Raw genomic sequence first — 23,919 nt, forward strand, 5'->3', positions numbered from 1 at the left:
GATCCGATGTGACGTTATATAATGAAAGTAAGCAAAGTACGCAAGTCTTTTTTTTACATTTAGATCTCCTACATCTGACATCATCCTCACTGCAAATACAGACTTGTTTAGGCGCTTCACCAGTTCAGATAAACTGTCTGATCCAAAGTATCTGCACACATTAGTGGACATTAAAATGGGGTGTGCCCAGCCTTGGCCTTTATGACGGGTTGTGGACACTTTGAGTGAGGTGTGTGTAAGAATGGCCGCCTGTTCTTCCTCAGAGCCAAAATCAGAAAACATAGTTTTTAAGCGACTTGAAAATGGCATAAAAGGCCGAAACCTGGGTGGTAATTAAATAAACACCAATGAAGTCAAAAGGCGGTGTGTTCTTTTAAAAATTATTGTTGCTCACAACATCAAAAATTGTTTAGAAAACATAATGATGTTAGACGCTTGGGTTTCGAGCAAAGTCGACTTTCTAACCCACTCCAAGGGTGTTCCATGGGTACAGGTCGACACTCTGGGAAGGTCAGTCCATTTCAGGGATGTTGTTGTCCACAGCCATCGTCTCACAGATGTTGCTTTATGATGGAGCGCACTGTCATGTTGATACAATCAGTCATCATCTTCGAATGTTTCTCTGCTGTACGCAGTACACAATACTGTAACATGTATTCATTTCCTTCCGTATTTAAATATTTCATCAGCGCACTGAAGGGACCACAGCCTAACCTCGAAAAACACCCCTATACAACATACTGCTTACTTCACTGTTGCCATTACAAAAATGTCAGGTAACGTTCTTCGGGCACTCGCTGACCCCAAACGCTTCCATCGGACTGCCACAGGGTATAGCGTGATCCATCACTCCAAATCACTAGTTTCCAATGATTCAATGTCCAGTGACGTCACTCTTTATACTACCTCAGGCGTCGCTTAGCACTGATTAGATGAAATGTGTTGCTTTTACAGAGATGCTGGACCACTGAACTGTTACTCCTTTTTACACCCTACCCACAACCATTGTGCTAGTTGCACCGCTGGCAGCATTTTGGAACTTACGTGTAATTCCATTCGCACATTTCATGAGATTTTTAGGGTTCTGTACCTCAATCGGTAAAAACAGTACCCTTATAGGAACGCTTCAGACATGTACGAAAGAACAGACACCATGCATTCGTATAAATGACTCGCCCAGATGGGCAATGGATCCACCTTATAGGAATTGTGAGTCCACCTTGATGCAAAACACCTTGTTATTTTTTACCTATTTATTTCCCAAAGAGGTTTCTGTGACAAATATCATCATCATCAGTGGGCTCTTTAAATCGAAAACATGTAGAAAATAGCATAGGTATACAAACACACTAACAAATTATTACATTTTTACTGTTCTTTTTTGAAATATAGTTTTCTATGGATATTTTCATACTGCCTTATTCATTTTATGTTATGGCATGCTTTTAAGAATTATTGTCGCTGTTTGAGTCATATTTTCTGTGATTCATTTGACTTTCGCAGAACATCTAATGAACAAAAACCATAACCCCATTAATATCGAAAATATCTACACATTCTGAAAAACAGTAGCACAAGGGAAAAATGTAACAAACGAAAACACAACACTTTGCAACAACACACTCTTTACCGCTCTGAGAGAACTGACCAAGGATACAGAAAAGAAAGCACATACACGCAAAAGAACCACTTCCAGATCACACACAGAGACATAAAAATGGAACAGAAGACGTCGTAAATCCAGCAACAGTTTTCATAGCCATTTCGCAACAAACGATATATCTCTCGTGACACATGCGAACATCAAGATGGCGTAATGTTCTTGATCATAAACCAAGTACGAAAGTTTTGTTTTTCTGTGTATAGAATCAGCTACATGCCGTCCAACGAACGTCAGTACACGAATAACTAAGTAACAAATGGTTCAAATGGCTCTGAGCACTATGGGACTTAACATCTGAGGTCATTAGTCCCCGAGACTTAGAACTACTTAAACCTAACATAAGGATATCACACACATCCATGCCCGAGGCAGGATTCGAACCTGCGACCGTAGCAGCAGCGCGGTTCCGGACTGAAGCGCCTAGAACCGCTCGGCCACAACGGCCGGCTAACTAAGTAACAGCCCAGTACACACCCCAACTGTATTCAACAACACTACCGCAACCCAAAGTGTATAACGCTGACATACTAAATTTACCTTTTAGTATTTGTTTACTAACAGCCGCTCATACAGTTGCAGATGACATCATGTACGCTGAGAAAAAACGGCAACAGAAAAAAACACAGAAAAAATGCCGCAGACAGCGACAATATTTCTTAAAAACATGCCATAACATAAAATAAATAAGGTAGTACGGAAATATCCATAGTAAACTATATTTCAAAAAACGAACAGTGAAAATGTAGTAATGTGTTACTGTGTTTGTATACGTATGCTATTTTCTGTATGTTTTCGATTTAAAGAATCCACTGATGATGGTGATATTTGTCGCCGAAACCACTTTGGGAAATAAATAAGTAAAAAAATGACACGGTGTTTTGCGTCAAGGCGGATTCACAATTCCGCTATTGTGGTTTTTCTATGCAAACACGCACCAAATGGAGGAGTTCCAAGACAAATTTATTGGATCGACCTTCTTCAGTGCGGATGCACAACTACGTCCAACCTCCTGCAGGAATTTCAGAGTAGCGAGTATGGGAGAAATGGGCAGGAACTGCGGATAGATAGCGCTCGGTGGGAATGTGGATCGGTTGTGAGGCGTGCCTGGATAGTCCGCGCAGTTGTGGTAACGCTGTGTCCCGGATGGCGCAGTGGTTGACGCACCTTCCACGTAAGCAGGAGATCCCGTGTTCGCATCCTAGTCCGATACACATTTTCACTCGTCGTCGCTGATTTCGCGTAATGTTCCCATGCAGCTGACATCAGTCTCCCTTAACTTTCCGGCCGGCCGCGGTGGTCTAGCGGTTCTAGGTGCTGAGTCCGGAACCGCGCGACTGCTACGGTCGCATGTTCGAATCCTGCCTCGGGCATGGATGTGTGTGATGTCCTTAGGTTAGTTAGGTTTAAGTAGTTCTAAGTTCTAGGGGACTGATGACCACAGATGTTAAGTCCCATAGTTCTCAGAGCCATTTGAACCATTTGAACCTTAACTTTCCTTCCCTTTCTGTCCCTCCACCTTCAATTTACTGCAGATTTCGCGTGGCCTTTCGGACGTGTCCGAAAGAACATATACCACGCATTCATATAACATCACCAGCACTTGACACGGACATTTTTAAAATGCTTGAAATGTTCGTAATGGATTTGATACTCAGATGAGATACGGTGACTAGTCTATTTTCTGAGTCACTGAACTCTTGACCGATCCTCCCTACTGTTATTGCTTTCTAATGACAACATAATACTCTCCGCCTCCTTTTGTATTGGCGGGTCCGCCGCACGTGACATCTAGTGGTCAATTCTGCATTACATAGGGATATTCTTGATGATGTAGTGTGGTCACGTTATCCTAATGTCTGCCACATGGTATCAGACTGTAACAGCACTGTAAAATTGCTCTTGTTCGCTGACGATGTCGTTGTCTACAGGAATTATCGTCTTGGGAGATCGTAAGAAGCGCTGGAAAAAAGGGGACTTAATATCTGAGGTCATCAGTCCCCTAGAATGTAGAACTATTTAAACGTAACTAGCCTAAGGACATTACACACATCCATGCCCGTGGCAGGATTCGAACCTGCGACCGTAGCGGTCGCGCGGCTCCAGACTGAAGCGCCTAGAACCACTCGCCGGCAGATAAATGCAGGACCATAGACGTAACAAAGAGAAAGATCCAAAAGAGTATCGTATTGTTTCTACAGTATCGTTCCACATCAAAAGCTGATGACTACAGGTGTCGAGAAAATTCAATTGCTACGATCGTAACAGGTCGATGTAACACATATGAAAGTGTAACAGAAATGTTCGGGGAAATTAAAGGGAAATTCTTCAAATAAAGACGACGTAGTCTTCGCGAAACACTGTCGGGTAAATTTAGAGAACCTGCACTCTGTGGCGGCTCTCGCAATCTTGATGTTCCTTGACTAGTTGGTAGTGGTCATTAATATTGGTTTCCTTTTCATCTCAGGGCGAGGCAAATTTTAATTTCCTTTGCGACAAGACACCGCCGCAATTTACTGTCTTTAAAATTCGTCGTAAAATAGGGTTCGTAGTGAAACTGAATATTTCGTAGTATCTTTCTCTATTTAACTTTGATGGGTTAGTCAATGAATAAAAACGATAATCTTTAAGATGTTCCGTCCACATTAGTTTTACAATCTTGCAAGTAAGTCAAATTCACATCGAAAGTTATTTTTGCGAGTTATTATAAAGCCAATGTTCATTAATGCTGGCGTTCACGATACTATGCCCGTGTTAACTTACTTTCGATTTGATGAAAAAATGACGATCACTGCGCTGCGCAGAGTACTGTAGCGATCGGGAATAATTAAAGTTCTCACAGTTTAAGCTTTGAATAAATTCCTGTCCACTGGAGCTCCCTATCTCACTTCCCCGAATTCACTAAAAAAATTATCAGTTCTTTTTAATAATAAAACTTTTCCATCTCACAAACATAATTACTTCCAGAGACGGTAGAGGGTACTTCTGAAATTAAAGTTTTGAACATTTTCGCTCCATATATTTTCACAATTATGCGCTCACACGAGCTAATGTAATACAGACAACGTGAGACAAGATGAGCTGAGACAAAATGACAAAATGAGAGCGAGACACTATTGTCTCGACTATTTATAGACATAACCAAAACAAAAGCTGACGTAACTATAACTTCTTACGCCTAGAAGTTCGTAGTGTGCTACTTATTGTTTTGTAATGGCTTTTCTTAAATAATTCACAGTTATACAGAAATATTAACGAAATTATTTAAAATCGTAGCTCATGGCAGTACAGGAGCGACTTCATGTCGCAGAAGAGTGTGCGACAATTAAGCTGCTACAGCGTGTTCCTCTCGCAGAAATCACTCGAAAAAGTCCCTCACTCGGTAGGCGAATCGAAACGTTAATACTGATATGCACTGCACAGCGGCTTGCGTAGTGTAGGTGGACTGTGGAGATCACGCATGGGTAGCAGAGGGGATTTTAATCCGGCTAAAAATTTGCATTTCGTTTTTTCACTGCAGCTAGTATGTGAAAAGCCTTGCGGCAGTGGTAACAGCGGTTCCCGTCACATCACCGAAGTTTAGCGCTGCAAAGTTTGGCTAGCACTTGCATGGGTGACTTCCCGTGTCTGCTGTGCGCTGTTGCCAAGCAGAGTTCACTCAGCCCTTGTGAGGCCAATTGAGGAGCTACTTGATTGAGAAGTAGAGGCTCCGGTCACGTAAACTGATGACGGCTGGGAGAGCGATCTGCTGATCCCATGCCCCTCCATATCTGCATCGAGTGACACCTATCGCCTGAGGATGAAACGGTGGTCGGTCAGTACCGCGTCAGGAAATAATAGCAATGTTACAGTGCTGTTACAGTATGATACAGTGTGACAGACATAAGGACAACGCGAATACACTACCTGATCAACAATATATCAACACCCCTGTCCAATGCAGAACTGAACACTCGATGTCACGAGCAGCGGAAATACAGTGGTTGTACTGTAACGAAACATCCTGAGGACAGAGAATCTATCGCAGGATATAAATTTTGAAAAATAGGGGACCGGAATAATGTATGCATGAACATCATACAGGAAGAAACCAAACTAGCCCTAGCAGTGTGATTGACATGTGAAGGAATGCAATAACCCTCAAAAACACTAGGAAATCAGGTCATGTATTTAGGTCAAAGCGAAAAAGTAATTTTTAAAAATGTAACGAAAGGTATAAAACACAATAAGAAGGAATTAGAAGAATCACACTTGTGAGAAAAGGTAATAATCTGCGTTCTGATTGTATGGCTTCTGCCGATGATCTTGCCATCTTTCCTGGATCTGTAGTAGATGCAACAATGCAGATAAAACTTCTAAAAGAAACTGCTTCAAAAGCGGGCCTACATATATATTTTGAAAAATAAGAGAACATGGCAAATGTGAAGGAGACACCGAATTATAATGGTTCAAATGGCTCTGAGCACTATGGGACTTACATCTGAGGTCATCAGTCCCCTAGAACTTAGAACTACATAAACCTAACTAACCTAAGGACATCACACACAGCCATGCCCGAGGCAGGATTTGAACCTGCGACCGCGCCTAGAACCGCTCGGCCACAGCGGCCGGCAACACCGAATTATACGGAAACTGATTATGGTAGGATAAAAAAGGCTTCAACATTTAAATATCTAGGTGAAATAAAACAACCAAATGCTTTAGACAAAGAAGCTAACCTAGCAAGGGCAAGGAAAGTGTATAACAAGAAATCTATTTCCATAAATGCAAAACTTTGCCACTGCAATACTTTCATTAAACAAGAATGCCTTTATACATCAGAGTGCCTTTCATTCAATACAGCCAGACGATCCGGTGAAATAGAAAGGAAGGAAAGGAAAATAATAAGGAAAAGCTTGGGACCAAAATATGAGAATGGGAAATGGAAATTAAGGAGTAATAAAGTTTATGCAAAAATAGTGCAAATGTCAGACACGATGAGGAAGAGAAGAGTTGCATTCTATGGACATATAAAAAGGCTAGTGAGAACAGGATGCCAGCCGCGGTGGTCTCGCAGTTCTAGGCGCTTCAGTCTGTAACCGCGTGACCGCTACGGTCGCAGGTTCGAATCGTGCCTCGGGCATGGATGTGTGTGATGTCCTTAGGTTATTTAGGTTTAAGTAGTTCTAAGTTCTAGGGGACTGATGACCACAGATGTTAAGTCCCATAGTGCTCAGAGCCATTTGAACCATTTTTTGTGAACAGGATAACGAGAAGAATTTTTAACTTCGTTGATTTAAACCCCAAAACATAAATGACATGGATAAAAGTAGTTAAAGCAGACACGAGGGAAATGGAAATAATGGAGGAAGAAAAAGGAGAAAGAGAAACGTTCAGAGCAAAAGTACGAGGTTTCATGGGATTCCAGGAGAAAACAAAGAAAAAATGTGGAATATAGACAAAAGAAAGAAGGGAAAAACATAGGGAAAGAATGACAAATTTTTGGAAAGAAAGAAAGGAGAAAAGAAAGAATACATAAGTTATTTCATGTGGTCATTAGTAGGCAAAACCAATTTAATATATATATATATATATATATATATATATATATATATATATATATATATATATATATAACCAGAATCCATCAACACAGAAAACTTTCAAGGTGTGTATGCAGGTGTGGAGGCATAAAGGAAGTGAACTCTAAAACTCAGTCAATCCCTACAGTAACTATCACTATATAATGTAATATGAGACTTATTTTAATAAAAAAGCTTATCGGTCTTTATAAACTGTAATAGCATAGAATAAAATAGTTTGTGAAGAAACTGCTATCTAAAAATAAGACAGATCCTCAGCAAAATATGAATGTACGAACAAAGGACCAAAAGAGACTGAATAATATAAATAAGACAGGGTGTGAACTAACACCTGTCAAATCGTAGAAACGCTGCACAGAATTGGGAGATGAGACAAGAACGAGCACATAGAAAACGTGTGCAAATAGAAACATAGATGATATGCTGAAGTTGTCAATATCTAGGGAAGACAACTCAAACCACAGAAACCAATAAAACGGCGGGATGCGAACAGTCTCCTGTAAGTTGGTTCAATAGCTACATGAATATTAATGATAAGGATATGTAACGCAATGACAAACAGGTTGAAATCCAAAAGAGGTTATTAAAATATGAGTTGATGTAACACTCTGACGCCTTGCACACCGAACCAAAAAATCCATTGAAAGCTAAACAAAAATAAACAAAACAAAAGCTGTCAGTTAGCCACAGAACTTAGTATTCTCAAACTGCGGCATTACATAAATAAATAAAATAAGGCACGATGCTAAGAAAGTAAATGTCACCACATCGATACAGTTATCGCTATAACTACAATACCATAACGCCAAAAGTATCGGTAACGGGATCAAACCGTATTAAAGATGCAAAATTAATGGATTACGGTAAGATAAAATGGAAACTGCTTTTTTTCTACTGACATTTGTTTATATCGAACTAGTTTTCGGCTTATCAGGCCATCTTCAGGAAAAAACTGCCTAGCGTCTTGAAGGGAGACTGGTTCTTAGGTAACCAAACATTGTAATTGAAGACACAATCACTTGCATATAGTATTGTGCATAAAACTTGTTTCTATTGCACACATTAATTACGATACATAATCTTACGGTATTACAGGTTATACGGAACAAGTTTGATGCACGACATTCTAAGTGATTGTATCTTCATCTATAATGTTTTGTTACCTAAGAACCAGTGCCCCTTCCAGACGCTAGTCAGTTGTTTGCTGAAGATGGCTTAAAAAGCCGAAAAATAGTTAGAAATAAAAATCAGTAGAGCAAAAACTGTGTACGTGTTATTCATCCATAAATACGGAATTGTTCTACCAAGGAGTAACGAAAGAATCCATAAATAAAGTGGAAACAATACATGTATTATAGTCGACAAGCAGGAACATATTACACGAAAGAGCCAAAATAAAACGCTCAATTCTCTATATAATATAATAATATAATATAAAATAACCATAAGTAAAATTATGGTCGGATTGAGTCTTTAGTATGTGAAAATAGGTTCGTGATTTGCTATTTGTCAACGCTCTCTTTAGTGTGCAAATGAGAATGGAGGTTTTCTCGACGAATTTCATTGACGAAATCTTCTCGGATTATCAACCGAGTCGTCACCGAGCTACAGCATCTTCACGGAACCTTTCCCGAGAAGGAATACTCACAGACACAAATAAGCAAGCAAGCAAGAAGGAAGAAAACAATTCCGATGAAGAAACCAACCGTCTAGCGTTCCTTCCGAACGCAGTCGAGGTTGCCTGGATAATGGGAAAGCGCAATATAAAACGCATTTTCCGCTCTACAGTTAAAATAAAGAATATCCTTGGGTCACTCAAGCGTCTACTAGGGATCTAGGTTAACGGGCAACTGACCTCTACAGCAGACGTTACGAGTGCGGCAAGCCATACATCGTCCAGACGCAGTGATGCATCTCGCAGTGCTTTTCAGAACGTGTGAGAAGTCTGCGATGGCAGAGTACAGCACCAACGAAGACCACACGTTTGTTTTCGAACAGCCAAAGGTGCGATCATATAATGTAAGCTTTTAAGAATATTAGTGGCGTCACTTAAAACTTCGAGGCTAGTAGGCCATGGTCGACGCATAAAACTTTCTCTTCATGTTTCCTCTCCGACTACGGGAGACATCTTCAGTCGTAAAGTGGCGAACTGCGACCAGACCTCGAGGGAGCGCCGAGTATATGGGCAGCGTATGGGGCACCAAAGTCCGTCACGTGACGTCGGCTACGAGATTATCTCTGGTAGTGCCAGCATTCTCGACTGAAAGTAATCGAGTGTCACCCTTACGTTGCAATGTTGACATCCAAATTTTTGGGGGTGTTCGAAAAGTCTGTGCGCAGTGCCGTATGATTATTAGCCACGCGTGCCGTATGCCGCAGTGAATACACCGAAACGAAACTCAGTGAAATACAAGTTATTAATTTATTGAATATTCATTTTAGTTACAAATTTTCACATTAAATGTTGAAAGTGTCCCCCCTGTTGTTGAATACACAATTCAATTCATCTAATCATGTTTACAAACAAAAGCTGTAACATTTCTTCTGTAACAGAAGCAGTGAAAGTTGATATTGCAATTTTCAATTCATCGATGGATTTTGGACGGTTTTTATAGACTGTTGCTTTCACTGCACCCCAGAAGAAAACGTCAGGTGGTATTAGGTCAGGCGATCGTGGAGGCCAAAGTCCCTGTAAAATTATGCGATCACCAAAAACATCAGCAAGCAGTGACATTGAAACGAGATCTGTATGCGCGGTTGCACCATCTTGTTGAAAATAACCGTTCAGTAGTTCACTTAATACAAGTTCTCCTATGAATGGGTACAGAATATCACTGCAGTATCGTTTTGCGTTTATTGTTTCGCTGAAAAATATGAGACCCACAATCCGACGTCTAGAAATTGCAATTCAAACTCCTATTTTTACAGAATGAAGTGGTTCCTCATGAATACACAATGGATTTGCAGTATTCCATATACGAGAATTTTGCGAGTTCATGTACCCGGATAAATGAAACCACGCCTCATCAGTGAAAAACGTTTCATTAAGAATATCCCTTCCATTTTGTTGAACGAAATTTTTGATCCATTGACAATAATGCAGTCTCTCGCCATGATCAGTATTTTTCAGTTCTTGCACGACTGTCACTTTGTATGGGAAAAATTCCAACTTTTTCCTTAGAGCTATGTGGGCCGGTCCGACACTAACTTGGGCGAGTTTTCTTACTGACTTGTTCGGACTCATGGACATTTTATCGGAAACATTTAGTAGTTTATCCTCAGACAAAACGCTAGGACGACCACTTCTCGGTGCATCTGTCACTGAACCCGTACTTCGAAATTTGTTAATCAAATCTCGCACAGTATTGTGATGTGGGAGTGTTGTCTCTGGAAAAACTGAATTAAATGTTTGACGAATTGAAACTGTGTATTTACCGAAAACTTTGAACACTCGTTCGACTAAAAACACACGTTCTTCGATGGTTAGCATTTTAACAGTGACAAACACAAAACGAACGAACAAAGGAACTAAACTTAAAGTTTCATGTCAACACCTAACGACACACACCAACGATACTACTGACGCTGGATGAAGTAAACGAAACAGCGGAATGTTGGGAGAGTCCATTTGAAGGGAAGTAACCCAGGCAGGCGAACAGTCATACGGCACTGCGGAGAGACTTTTTGAACACCCCGTATCTACGAGGGCTATTCGGAAAGTAAGTTCCGATCGGTCGTGAAATGGAAACCACTGTGAAAATCAAATATGTTTTATTTGAAACGGTGAGATACAACGTCCAGCTACTTCTCTACATAGTCACCATACGGTGCGTGACGGAGGGTACCTCGTACCACAACTAGCATCTCTTCCTGTTCCATTCCCAAACAGAACGAGGGAAAAATGACTGCCTATGTGCCTCTGTACGAGCCCTAATCTCTTATCTTTGTGGTCTTTCCGCGAAATGTAAGTTGCTGGCAGTAAAATTATACTGCAGTCAGCCTCAAATGCTGGTTCTCTAAATTTCCTCAGTAGCGATTCTCGAAAACAACGCCTCCTTTCCTCTAGACACCCACCCAAGTTCCTGAAGCATTTCCGTAACACTCGCGTGATGATCAAACCTACCAGTAACACATCTAGCAACTCGCCTCTGAATTGCTTCTATGTCCTCCCTCAATCCGACCTGATAGGGATCCCAAACGCTCGAGCAGTACTCAAGAATAGGTCGTATTAGTGTTTTATAAGCGGTCTCCTTTACAGACGAACGACATCTTCCCAAAATTCTACAAATGAACCGAAGACGACTATTCACCTTGCCCACAACTGCCATTACATGCTTGTCCCGCTTCATATCGCTCTACAATTTGATCGACGTGACTGTGTCAAGCGCTACACTACTAATGGAGTACTCAAACATTACAGGACTCTTTTTCCTATTCATCTGCATTAATTTACATTTATCTGTATTTAGAGTTAGCTGTCATTCTTTACACCAATCACAAATCCTGTCCAAGTCATCTTGTATCCTCCTACAGTCACTCAACGACGACACCTTCCCGTACACCACAGCATCTTCAGCAAACAGCCGCACATTGCTATCCACCCTATCCAAAAGATCATTTATGTAGATAGAAGACAACAGCGGACCTACCACACTTCCCTGGGGCACTCCAGATGATACCCTCACCTCCGATGAACAATCACCATCAAGGACAAAGTAATTGGTTCTATTACTGAAGAAGTCTTCGAGCCACTCACATACTTGGGAACCAATCCCATATGCTCGTACCTTAGTTAGGAGTCTGCAGTGGGGCACCGAGTCAAACGCTTTCCGGAAGTCAAGGAATATGGCATCCGTCTGATACCCTTCATCCATGGTTCGCAAGATATCATGTGAAAAAAGGGCGAGTTGCGTTTCGCAGGAGCGATGCTTTCTAAAGCCGTGCTGATGCATGGACAGCAACTTCTCTGTCTCAAGGACTACATTTCTGATAACCAGAGACAGCTGAACGCAGCTGTTTCAGCCTGTCGCAGTCGTTCTCCAGAAAACGAAGTTTCCTCTGTCTAAGTGGACAGGCTAGGGTCTAGAAGAGGTATGCCGTCTAATATCTACTAGGAAGTTTCCACGAAGACTCTGGTTCACGTAGCAGAATGCTTTCATGCCTCTGTGGAACTGTCTCGTATACAGTGCCACCAGCAGTGACTGCAATCAAATCACACTCATTCGCTGTTACGTTGGTCACCACATACGCATGTTTCTGTGGGAACGCGCAGTTACTGTATGCTGTGCTCTGTGAATTGGGAGGTTTATCGAAATCACTTTCTCGTTAGTGTTGTTTCCAGCTGGCTGAGCGGAGCTCGATGTTGGCAGGCAAGCCGCCGACAGGGGACGTGGCAGAGGGCCCCTACCCGACGATCGTGACGCAGGACGACGGCCACAAAGTGGCGGTGGTGCAGGCGGGCTCCTTCGGCAAGTACTTGGGACACTTGGTCGCCACGTTCGACGCGAACGGCGAGCTGCTCAGCGCGACGGGCAACCCGGAGCTGCTGGACGAGCACGTGCCGCAAGGTAGGAGCTGTATCATCTGTCGCATTGGTCTTGGCTGTGTATCTGTACCGATGTTCGGAAATGTTTCATGGTCTTCATAATTTCCCTGTATTTATCGATTATTGAAAATGTCTAAACCAGTTCAATCATTAAAGAATTTACGTGAACATTTGACTGAAATAAACTTTGTTATGGGGGTACGAGTAAGGCAAAAATTACTTGCCAATGAAAATTCTTCCCGGTAGGCAGTGTTCGTATTCTCGGAGATGTTTACAATGGATGAAGTGGGCCTCTTCAATCGTCTCTTTTCAGTGAGTGGTACAGGAACCAACTGACCGATGATATGAATCCCATTATTCGGCTAGGGCAATCAGCAAGACGATATGCCACTCGTTGTTGTGATCTTCAGTTCGATGACTGATATGGTGCTGCTCTTCATGCCAGTCTATCCTTTGCAAGATGCTTCATTTCGGCATAATTTCTGAAACTTGTAGCCATTTCAACCAGGTTGATGTAGTCAGATCTTGGTTCCAATTTCAGCCACCATCACCTTCCTTCCCCCCTCCCCCTCCCAAAATGTCACCCTACTCTCCATTACAAAATTAACTATTCCTTGATGTCCTACGAATACATCACTTCTTTTAGTCAGTTTGTGCCATACAGTTGTTTTCTTCCAATTTCACTTCAGTAACTCTGCGTTATCAGATCTACCAATCTACAAAATAGTTCTTACGCACCACATTTCAAGAAGCTTTTATTCTCTCTTTGTCTGAGCTATTTGTCGTCCACCTTTCACTTTCGTGCATGGCTAGACTTCTGACAAATATACGTGCAGAAAAGATGCATAAATTTATATTCCATGTCAACAAATTCCTCTTTTGAGACAAGCTTTTCATGTTATCACCAATCGGTATTTTATATCCGTTCTACTTCGGCAAATAGCAAAAGACATCGGCTACTACTAATTCTTTCAGCATTACCTTATCCGGCTACATTCCATTACCCTTCTCTTACTTTTGTTGATGTTCCTAACACCCTTTTAAGACACCAACAATAATGTTCCATTCACGAATAGTAGAACACACGCTAGGGGTCACGCGCAGGCACGCTCTGAGCTTTGACGTCAATATGAACGCTATAGCTACACCGCGCTGCATTAAAAGTTTACAGACCCGCAGTGCTTATGTGTTTAACTCATATGCAGGTATGAATGTAATCGCGATTTTCCATCTAATAGTGTATTATTATTATTAAGCTTTTTATTGGACTATTTTTTTCTATGGTCTGTGAATTGCTAGCGAAAAGCCTCCGAAGAACGTCAACCTCTTTCAGAGGGTACTGCTTTTTTTCCTGGAGGAAGAGGTGCACAAGGGCTTAGATCACCACACAGCCTTAGACCACATAGACTTACAGTACGGAGAAACCCCCTATAACGTAATTTTGAACTCTTTAACTGTGTTATCAGGTTTTCTTTTTCTATTCTGAAAAGTTAAGTTACAACTTATTTACATTGTTTTCAGTTTTGTCTTTGTTCACTCTCAGTTCGCTTACTACCTTTGCATTTTTTTCCTTTGTTGATGGTTTTCATTCTGATGAAAGTGCATGTCCTTGAAATGCATCACATCAAAGTTCTGACAAAAGATAACACTTTACAAACTAGGCATTGTCAAGCCACAGCCTTTGTAGTATCTTCAGATGACCAGTTATGACTTCGTCTTTTCATAACTACTTGTTATTCACTTTTTGTGGACATTCTTTTTTAACTAACTCAGCGCTACAATACGAGAAACGATCCCGTAAATCTGAGTCCTATCCTTTGAGGTCTTTTATTTCTGTTTCCATAATTTCTAATCTTTCGCGTGAACTCGTATTGCCCCATTCACTGCAGTCTTTGTTTATATGGTTGATATTTTATCTAGTAGTAATTTCTTCATTAGTTGGTAGTATATTTATGTGTAAAGTATCTTCTACTTCTTTTGGTAGCTTAGTTTTTGAGCCCGAGTATTTGCCTCATTATTAGGCTCTTCACTAGGCTCTAAATCGGCACCATGGAGGGGGGGGGGGGAATGGGAGGAGTTGGTAGATTAAAGAGATGAAACAGCATCACGCTGTTCACATTTCAATTCCGTTTCATAATCTGAATCAGTAAAATGTATTGAGCAGATGCATTCATTTTCAACACAAAATGAAACCACACATTTACAAGCATTTATCCATTTTGGTTTCATGTCACAGCTCTTAGGAAATAAATGAAACGTATTTCGCAACTTACATATTTGTCTGCTGTGGTTAGTACAACTGGCGATCGCTCAGCAAACCATTATTTTTCACTTAAAAAAACTTACACAAAAAATAACACAATATACTGACAATTGCGAGGTAACTCTGTACTCTATCACCAGTCACCAATACAAAATTCACACTGCTGTGAACAATCTTCTTTTCATTCGTAAACGCAGTACAACACATTACATTATGGCAAGTTGCGGGATACTGAGCGCCGCGCTGGTTGGGTTTACTCTGACGTCAGCGGCGCGGCTTGCTACTGCGCATACACCTCGTAGGTAGGGGATCCCTACCGTGTGTTGTAGTGTCCGTAGTTCAACTGCTCCTCCAGGAGCTTTACTGTGTCTGACAGAATTACAATGTCATCAGAAAACTTCAAAAATTTTATTTGTTCTGCCTGAACTTTAATTCTCTTTGATCCCCTTTACTGCTTACTAAGTGTAAAACTCAGTAACATCTGGGATAGGCTACAGTACTAGATCATTTGCTTGTCAACTACTGCCTCGTTTTCATATCCTCCCGTAGTTGCAACTGTAGTCTGGTTCCTGCTCATTTCGTAGATAAGATTTCACGCCCTGTATTTTGCCCTTGCTATCTTCAGAACTTCAAAAAGTAGATTCAGCAGCCCCTCACTCCCTAAGTCAGTCATGATAGTTTGGAGAACACTACAAGAGTATTAAGGTGCTTGTGTGGCCGATCAGGTCTATACCATTGAGAATGTGAGACATTCGTGCCTTGTATCCCACTGTGACCAATGTGCGTGAGGTGTGGGTCAGAGGGCTGGTTGGCTTCCATACTCTTATCGTGCCTCGTGGAGTTTATCCCAGGGCTTATTGTCACTGTCACCAGGGCGAAAGGAGGTCCTAAACACTGCTCCGTAGCTGTCTCTAATTCCCTTGGTTGTACATAGTTTGGCCGGCCGAAGTGGCCGAACGGTTCTAGGCGCTACACTCTGGAACCGCGCGACCGCTACGTCGCAGGCTCGAATGCTGCCTAGGGCGTGGATGTGTGTGATGTCCTTAGGTTAGTTAGGTTTAAGTAGTTCTAAGTTCTAGGGGACTGATGACCTCAGAAGTTGAGTCCCATAGTGCTCAGAGCCAATTTTGTACACAGTTTGTCCACAAGAAAGGTGAGTAATTTTAATCCGCGTAACTACGAATGCCATCTGTGAACTAGCCTGGTATTTCGACTACCCTTCGCTTTAAATTTAGCAGTGCTGGCATCACAAACTGCTCGGAACAACCGAAGCTATAACAGTACGTTTTAAACTTCGGTCGTGAAAGGAGCAATGGAGCAATCTGCGAAAGTTAAGGTACAAACTGTTTATAGCACTAAAGCAGTGAGACGTAAAAACGTTTTTTAAATGGCATACAAAGTTTCATGACGGTAGAGAGGGCTTTCACGATAATCTACATCCAGGAGCATCATCAACAATTCGATTCGAAGAAAATGTTAAAAAGTGGCTGAAATTCTTTGAAATGATCATCGTGCATCTACTAGGTTAATTGAGGAGCTCACTGGAATTCTTAAAACAACTGTGCACCGCATGGTAACTGAAAATGTGGGAAAAAGAAGATTCGTTGTCGCTTTGTACCCCATTCACTCACTGACGATTGAAAAGATTGCAGGGTGGACCACTGAAAATATCAGCTGCTAGGAACCGAGATTTCACGACTTGCATTGTAACGGGTGATAAAGCATGGCGTTTTCAATACGAGCCATTTACAGAGAGCCAAATCTTGGAATGGAAAGGTCCAGAATCATGCATAAAAGCTGTGTTCCAAGACACAGCTCACCGTTTTCTTTGATTCAGAAGGAATTATCCATAAAAGAATTCGTTCCAGAAGGTCAAATGGTGAACGCAGAGTCCTACACGGGTGTTTTAAATTGTTCACGTGCGAGGACTGCCGGGGTTCTACCTGAATACCGTAACCAAAGCGTGTGGCGATTATTGCACTACAGTGCACAGGCGCGCAGTTTATGGGCGAAGGTTGTTCGGGTTCTACCCGAATACTGGAACTAGAAACCGGGTGATTTTTGCACGACAAAGCGCCGGCGCACAAAAGCAAGATCGTACGCGATTTCTTAGCTCAAGAATGCATTATGGTGCTTGAACAAACTCCTTATTCCTCAGATTTGTCTTCGTGTCGCTTCTGGTTATTTCTAAATCTGAAAATGGCAATGAAACGAAAGCCTCACCGACACGATTCCAGTTTCTCGCAAGACTACGACCATACTGCTGCAGATAGTTTCAAAGGTTATCACAATTGTTTCGAACAATTTTTCCAACGTTTCAAGCTGTATAATGACTCACAAGGATCTCATTTTGAATAAAGAGTAATGTGAACTGAAAACAAACGACGTCTTGTGTTTTATTTCACATTAGTCACCTTTCCTGTGTACCGTACTGTCTGTATACTCCCGGATATGCCTCGTACGTAGGAAAAGACCAATGGTGTCGCTTCTGGCCTCATAGTGTGTGTAAGTGAGTAGCCTTTACTCGTGCATGTTCAAATTATCAAATATGTGTGAATTCCTAAGGGACCAAACTGCTGAGGTCATCGGTCCCTACACTACTTAAACTAACTTAAACTAATTTATGTTAAGAGCAACACAAACACCCATGCCGAGGGACGACTCAAACCTCTGGCGGTAGCGGCCGCGCAATCCGTTACATGCCGCCTCAAACCACGCGGCCACTCCGCGCGGCTTTGTGCGCGTGTTATCGTAAATACAAACCTGGGGATGTGAATTGACAACCTAAATGTGCTACTGAGCTCACACCTACATCAGTAACATGAAATTGAAAAGAATCCTTTGTGTGTGGAATCCGATCTTATTCATAAACAAATAAATAAGCAAACCAATAATTTCACGCTTAGAATTTGTATTAAAAAAGACAAGCCAAACTGTAATGACGACCTGTATAAGAATGTAACCTGAAACAAACGAAAATTTGTACTCTGACTTATGGCCCTGGAAAAAAAAAAACAAAAAAAAACTGAAAGACCCTACATTGTGCAAAGGAAACGAAACAATCCAGTATTAATAATCCCACCTTCAAAATGAAGTACTGGCAGAAGCAGCAACACAGCAAGACTCCGCAACAGCTAAAAAAAATACTGCTAAAAACTAACTACAGCTGGTCCAAGGAAATTGGGTTCATAATCTTGACACAGAATGCCAGTGAAACACATGACTCGACCTTTAAGTTGTGAAATTTCAGTTAGGAAGGAACTTGTCAAAGAAAACAATTATAGACTCTAATATGAAAATTCATTTAATCTAATAACTTCCATGGTTCAATAAATTAACTCAGAAGATCAATGAATAGAATAATTAACAAAAAAATCGACTGTGACGAGGATGAAGTGGACCAGCTGTGCGAGTCTACAATAATAAAAATGGACTTTTTACCTCATCGAATAATACGTAGTTCTTCATTTCAAAACCTTTTTATGTTCTTATGCTATCCAACCATCGTCCTGAGTCATCATTCCTGTTGACTGTCAAAGATTCTACCACTCCACAGTGCTTCCATCGCAGAGACAGATACTGTTGCCTAACAACTGTTTCTCTGCCCACAATTCTTCAAATATATCTTTTCCTTCACAAATATTAAAACATTCACTAACTTCGTCAAAAAATAGCCATCTATACACGTGTTTCCACTGCTTAGATATAATCTGTGTTGGTGCTCTAAAGCAGAATTATTACGTTGGTAGTATCTTCCAGACGAAACCATCCTAGAGGAACTGGTTCCGTGGAGGAACGTGGTGGAAGAGACTGGTTCGCGAGTCTTGGGCCGCACGAACGTGCTGCTCAACGCGTCCAACTTCGTGTGTCGGGGTTACGAGTGCAACATCGGCAACTTCCTCACGGACGCCATGGTGGACGAGGTAAGCGAACGCGCAGAGAGCAGACGATAGTGACTCAAGGTACTAGGGTTAGAGACACTGTACTGACTGGTGCACTCTTCGTGTTGCAGCACGTGGTGATCGGACAACAGGGCAGGTGGACACGCGCTGCGGTCGCTCTTATGAACGGAGGCAACATCAGAACGTCCATCGACGAACTCAGGAACGGTGGAGGTCAGTCTCATGCTACCTGTGATCATACAAGAACCTCTACATTATGCCCCTGCACTTGTACGGGCTCGTCGGCAGCAGTCTGAAAAGCTTGCAAGGTCGTTGCAGGTGAGGTTGTGCTGACAAATGACTGTTAAGAGAAGAATTGGATACGTCGCGCCGTTTCTGATCTGTTTATCATCGAAGTTAGCCACTTAGAGCTCTGCAGCATTTCAAATGTGCCTTTTCGGGAAGTGGCAAATTTACGCTAGGTGAGGAACCCAAACGAAGAAAACGTTTGGCAAATCTCTGGCAGGCTCCTTGAATTTGCGCTTACGACGACCTGCTTCACTGACTTCAAGGCTAAATAAGTCGGAAATAGCGCAACCTATCGAATTCTTTTCTTAACGATTACTTCCTCCCACAGCCTCCCCTGCAACGTCCTTACGAGCTTTTCAGACTGTTTTGACTTTTCGGTGTACAGAGTAGGCAAAATAAAACGGGCCCAGAAAATATTTACACATAAGACTGAAAAATATTGAAAATATTTTCCTAAACACCTTATTGATACCGTAAAGAGACTATATGTAAATACGAAACGTTTCTAAGTTCAGGTTCGAGAGTGTCAGATGAACCATTGATAAACCAAGGTGTTTGATAAGGGTGTAGACTATCACAAATTTTATTTAATTTAAATATTGATTACTCAGTTGCGAAGTGGCATGATCAGAAGCAGTTAGGAATTAAAATAGGATCTAGCATAGCCGTAAATTCTCTGTTATATGCTGATGACCAGACAATTATACAGGAAAGAGAAGATAATTTAGAAAGAGCATTATATAGATAGAGCGAAAACGCAGTATACTTCAACTTAATTGTATCTGAAAATAAGACAAAGATGATGGCTTTCGGGGGGAGGAATCCAGTCAGATCGAAAACAATAATAAATGAGAAAATTATAAAAGAAGTAACCCAATTAAATTATCGAGCACGTGATATTAGTTTTAACTATGACAAATACGTTGAGAAGTAGATTAATAAATATCAAGACATCTGCGGAACAACTGGAAGAGCATTGGGAAGAAAAACAAGAAAGGTAATAAACAAAATTCAAAAAGTTTTGGCTGCGCCTACTTTGTATATGATTTCAAATCATGGGCAGTAATAAAAAAAGGAAAAATGTGAAGGCAGCACAGATGTAATTCATGAAATATGTAATGAGCTCCAATAAAATGGATAAAACACGGAATGAAACAATAAGACCAGATTTAAAAATATTTTTAGTTTATGACGAGATACATGAGAATAGAATGAAATGGAAAGATGTTTTTTTTTTTTTTTATAGAATGACACAGAAGACTTGCTGATGCAGCTCTCCATGCTACTCTACCCCGTGCGAACCTCTTTATCTCCGAATAACTGCTGCAACCTACCAATCTCTTGGTCGTCCTCTACGATTTTTACCGTCCACGCTTCCCTCCGATACAAAATTAGTGATCCCTTGGTGTCTTAGAATGTATCCTACTAACCGATCCCTTCTTTTGACCAAGTTATGCTACAGATTTCTCGTTTCCCCAATTCTATTCAGTACCTCCTCATTAGTTACTCGATCAACCCATATAATCTTCAACATTCTTCTGTAGCACCACATTTCTAAAGCTTCTATTCTCTTCTTGTCTAAGCTCTTTATCGTCCATGCCTCACTTCCGTATATGGTTACACTCCAGACGAATATTTTTAGGAAAGACTCCCTTACACTTAAATCTATATTGGATGTTAACAAATTTCTCTTCTTGATAAATGCATTTTTACCATTGCCAGTCTACATTTTATATCCTCTCTGCTTCGCTCATTATCAGTTATTTTTGTGGCGATGCTTTGGATTAAAAGCAACTATGGAATCTTTGGGAGTGAAAATGTGCATACCCTCATTGACGGTACATTTGGAATCGATAAAATTCCAGCATTTTACTTTCTTTGCAGGATAAAGGGAAATCGGTAAAGGCAGACACTACACTGGCATTGTACCCATTCTTCCCAGTTGTTCTGTTACGAGGATAAGAAGTGCAGCCGATTATTCACAGAACCAATTCCCCTACTACGACGTAACCTTGCATCCACCAGCATCTTGCAGCTTCCGTTGGAGTTTACTCCAACTGCGATCGTAACTTTTTCCCTTGTGTCATCAGGACACTATGGATCTATTTCTGAATGGTGTGAAATTGACTTATGCCCTCTCCACAAGTGTCAAGACTACCTGCATGTCGCATTCCGAACCGTCATTTCGATGTGACAGGTGATTCTAATGAAAGTGCTACTCGCGGAGGCCCAGCGTAGGCTGTAATTATCATATGGCAGCGAAACGTGGAACATAGGCTAATACGTTAATGCGAAACCGGTTTACGCTGGAAAAAAATTGGTTCCAATTTTAGCCACTAGGTGCAAACCTGGCGCTGTACAGCATATCGTAGACTTCTCCAGTGCTTACGCTGAGCGAACTGTGTAATCGATGGTTAATACACTACTGGCCATTAAAATTGATACCCCAAGAAGAAATGAAGATGATAAATGGGTATTCATTGGACATGTATTATACTAGAACTGACATGTGATTACATTTTCACGCAATTTGGGTGCATAGATCCTGAGAAATCAGTACCCAGAACAACCACCTCTGGCTGTAATAACGGCCTTCATACGCCTAGGCATTGAAGTCAATCAGAGCTTGGATGGCGTGTACAGGTACAGCTGCCCATGCAGCTTCAACACGATACCACAGTTCATCAAGAGGAGTGACTGGAGTATTGTGACGAGCCAGTTGCTCGGCCACCATTGGCTAGACGTTTTCAATTGGTGAGAGATCTGGAGAATGTGCTGGCCAGGGCAGCAGTCGAACATTTTCTGTATCCAGAAAGGCCCGTGCAGGACCTGCAACATGCGGTCGTGCATGAAATGTAGGGTTTCGCAGGGGTCGAATGAAGGGTAGAGCCACGGGTCGTAACACATCTGAAATGTAACGTCCCCTGTTCAAAGTGCCGTCAATGCGAACAAGAGGTGACCGAGACGTGTAACCAACGGCACCCCATACCATCACGCCATTATAGCGATGACGAATACACGCGTCCAATGTGTGTTCACCGCGATGTCGCCAAACACGGATGCGACCATCATGATGCTGTAAACAGAACCTGGATTCATCCGAAAAAATGACGTTTTGCCATTCGTGCACCCAGGTTCGTCGTTGAGTACACCATCGCAGGCGCTACTGTCTGTGATGCAGCGTCAAGGTAACCGCAGCCATGGTCTCCGAGCTGATAGTCCATGCTGCTGCAAACAACGTCGAACTGTTCGTGCAGATGGTTGTTGTCTTGCAAACGTCCCCATCTGTTGACTCAGGGATCGAGACGTGGATGCACGATCCGTTACAGCCATGCGGAAAAGATGCCTGTCATCTTTACCGCTAGTGATACGAGGCCGTTGGGATCCAGCACGGCATTCCGTATTACCCTCCCGAACCCACCGATTCCATATTCTGCTGACAGTCATTGGATCCCAACCAACGCGAGCAGAAATGTCGCGATACGATATACCGCAATCGCGATGGGCTACAATCCGACCTTTATCAAAGTCGGAAACGTGATGGTACGCATTTGTTCTCCTTACACGAGGCATCACAACAACGTTTCACCAGGCAACGCCGGTCAACTGCTGTTTGTGTATGAGAAATCGTTTGGAAACTTTCGTCATGTGAGCACGTTGTAGGTGTCGCCACCGGCGCCAACCTTGTGTGAATGCTCTGAAAAGCTAATCATTTGCATATCACAGCATCTTCTTCCTGTCGGTTAAATTTTGCGTCTGTAGCATGTCATCTTTGTGGTGTAGCAATTTTAATGGCCAGTAGTGTAATTACAACATTATTCCTTCCTCACTTGTTTGACCTTTTCTGCCCACGTCCCGTTCCTAATCTCTTACACATGGAAACATATCCATATGCCTTTCTTTCACTCACAGCACCGGATTTGCACCTGGAGACCAACATTGGGACTTATTTTTTTGCAACGTACATCGGTTCAGTTTTAACGCGTTAGAATATGTACCAATTTTCGCTTCCATACGTCAACTGCAGCCCACGCTGGACTTCTGTGAATAGTTGCACTTTAATTATAACCACCTAGTATTTGATGTATACGAGTTTTTAATACCAAGAAATACGCATGTGCATGTTTACACCTTGAGAATGAATTTTAGAGCTATGATATGGTTTTATTGTCTACTGAATATGTTTTAATTTCACAACACTATGTATTTGTGTGTGTGTGTGGGGGGGGGGGGGGGGCTGAACTGAGGGGAGATGAAAATGAATATAAAAAATAAAAACAGCGCATATGGGATGAGCTGTAGCAAGTTACTACGAACTGCCGTTGTTTTTACTTCCAGACGTGACGTATAGCGATTTGCTGACCGCGTGTCCGTTCAGAGATGGCATAGACACGGTCACCATCCTGGGCTCCACCCTTCTGGAAGTGCTGGAGGCGTCTGTGGAGAAGAGCCAGATCTACACTGTAGAACACGGCGGAGTTAATCTGACCGTCCACTACGCTGGAGGAAATTTCTTACAACAGTCAGGCAAGTATTTCTGGTAGCCGTAAAGCTTGTAAAGATGCACGGTGTGTAGGGTGTTTCACTGCCTCACTGACGAACTACGATGAACAACCAGCTTTGCATCTAAAGTCGACGGTTGATAGATTACGTCATAAGGAACAATTTTTGTTAGAGCC

At 41.8% G+C, this 23,919-nt stretch overlaps 1 protein-coding gene across 1 annotated transcript in view; it reads left to right on the forward strand.

Moving 5' to 3' along the window:
* Positions 1-23,919, forward strand: part of LOC124775080 (apyrase-like) — a 66,478-nt gene that overhangs the window by 21,915 nt on the left and 20,644 nt on the right. Inside the window, exons 4-7 of the mRNA XM_047249886.1 lie at positions 12,612-12,809; positions 18,810-18,973; positions 19,063-19,165; positions 23,579-23,767. Coding sequence (XP_047105842.1) covers positions 12,612-12,809; positions 18,810-18,973; positions 19,063-19,165; positions 23,579-23,767 — 654 coding nt within the window. The remainder of the gene's footprint in view (positions 1-12,611; positions 12,810-18,809; positions 18,974-19,062; positions 19,166-23,578; positions 23,768-23,919) is intronic.

The sequence above is a fragment of the Schistocerca piceifrons genome, chromosome 2, assembly GCF_021461385.2.
Source record: "Schistocerca piceifrons isolate TAMUIC-IGC-003096 chromosome 2, iqSchPice1.1, whole genome shotgun sequence".
Classification (NCBI taxonomy): Eukaryota; Metazoa; Arthropoda; class Insecta; order Orthoptera; family Acrididae; genus Schistocerca; species Schistocerca piceifrons.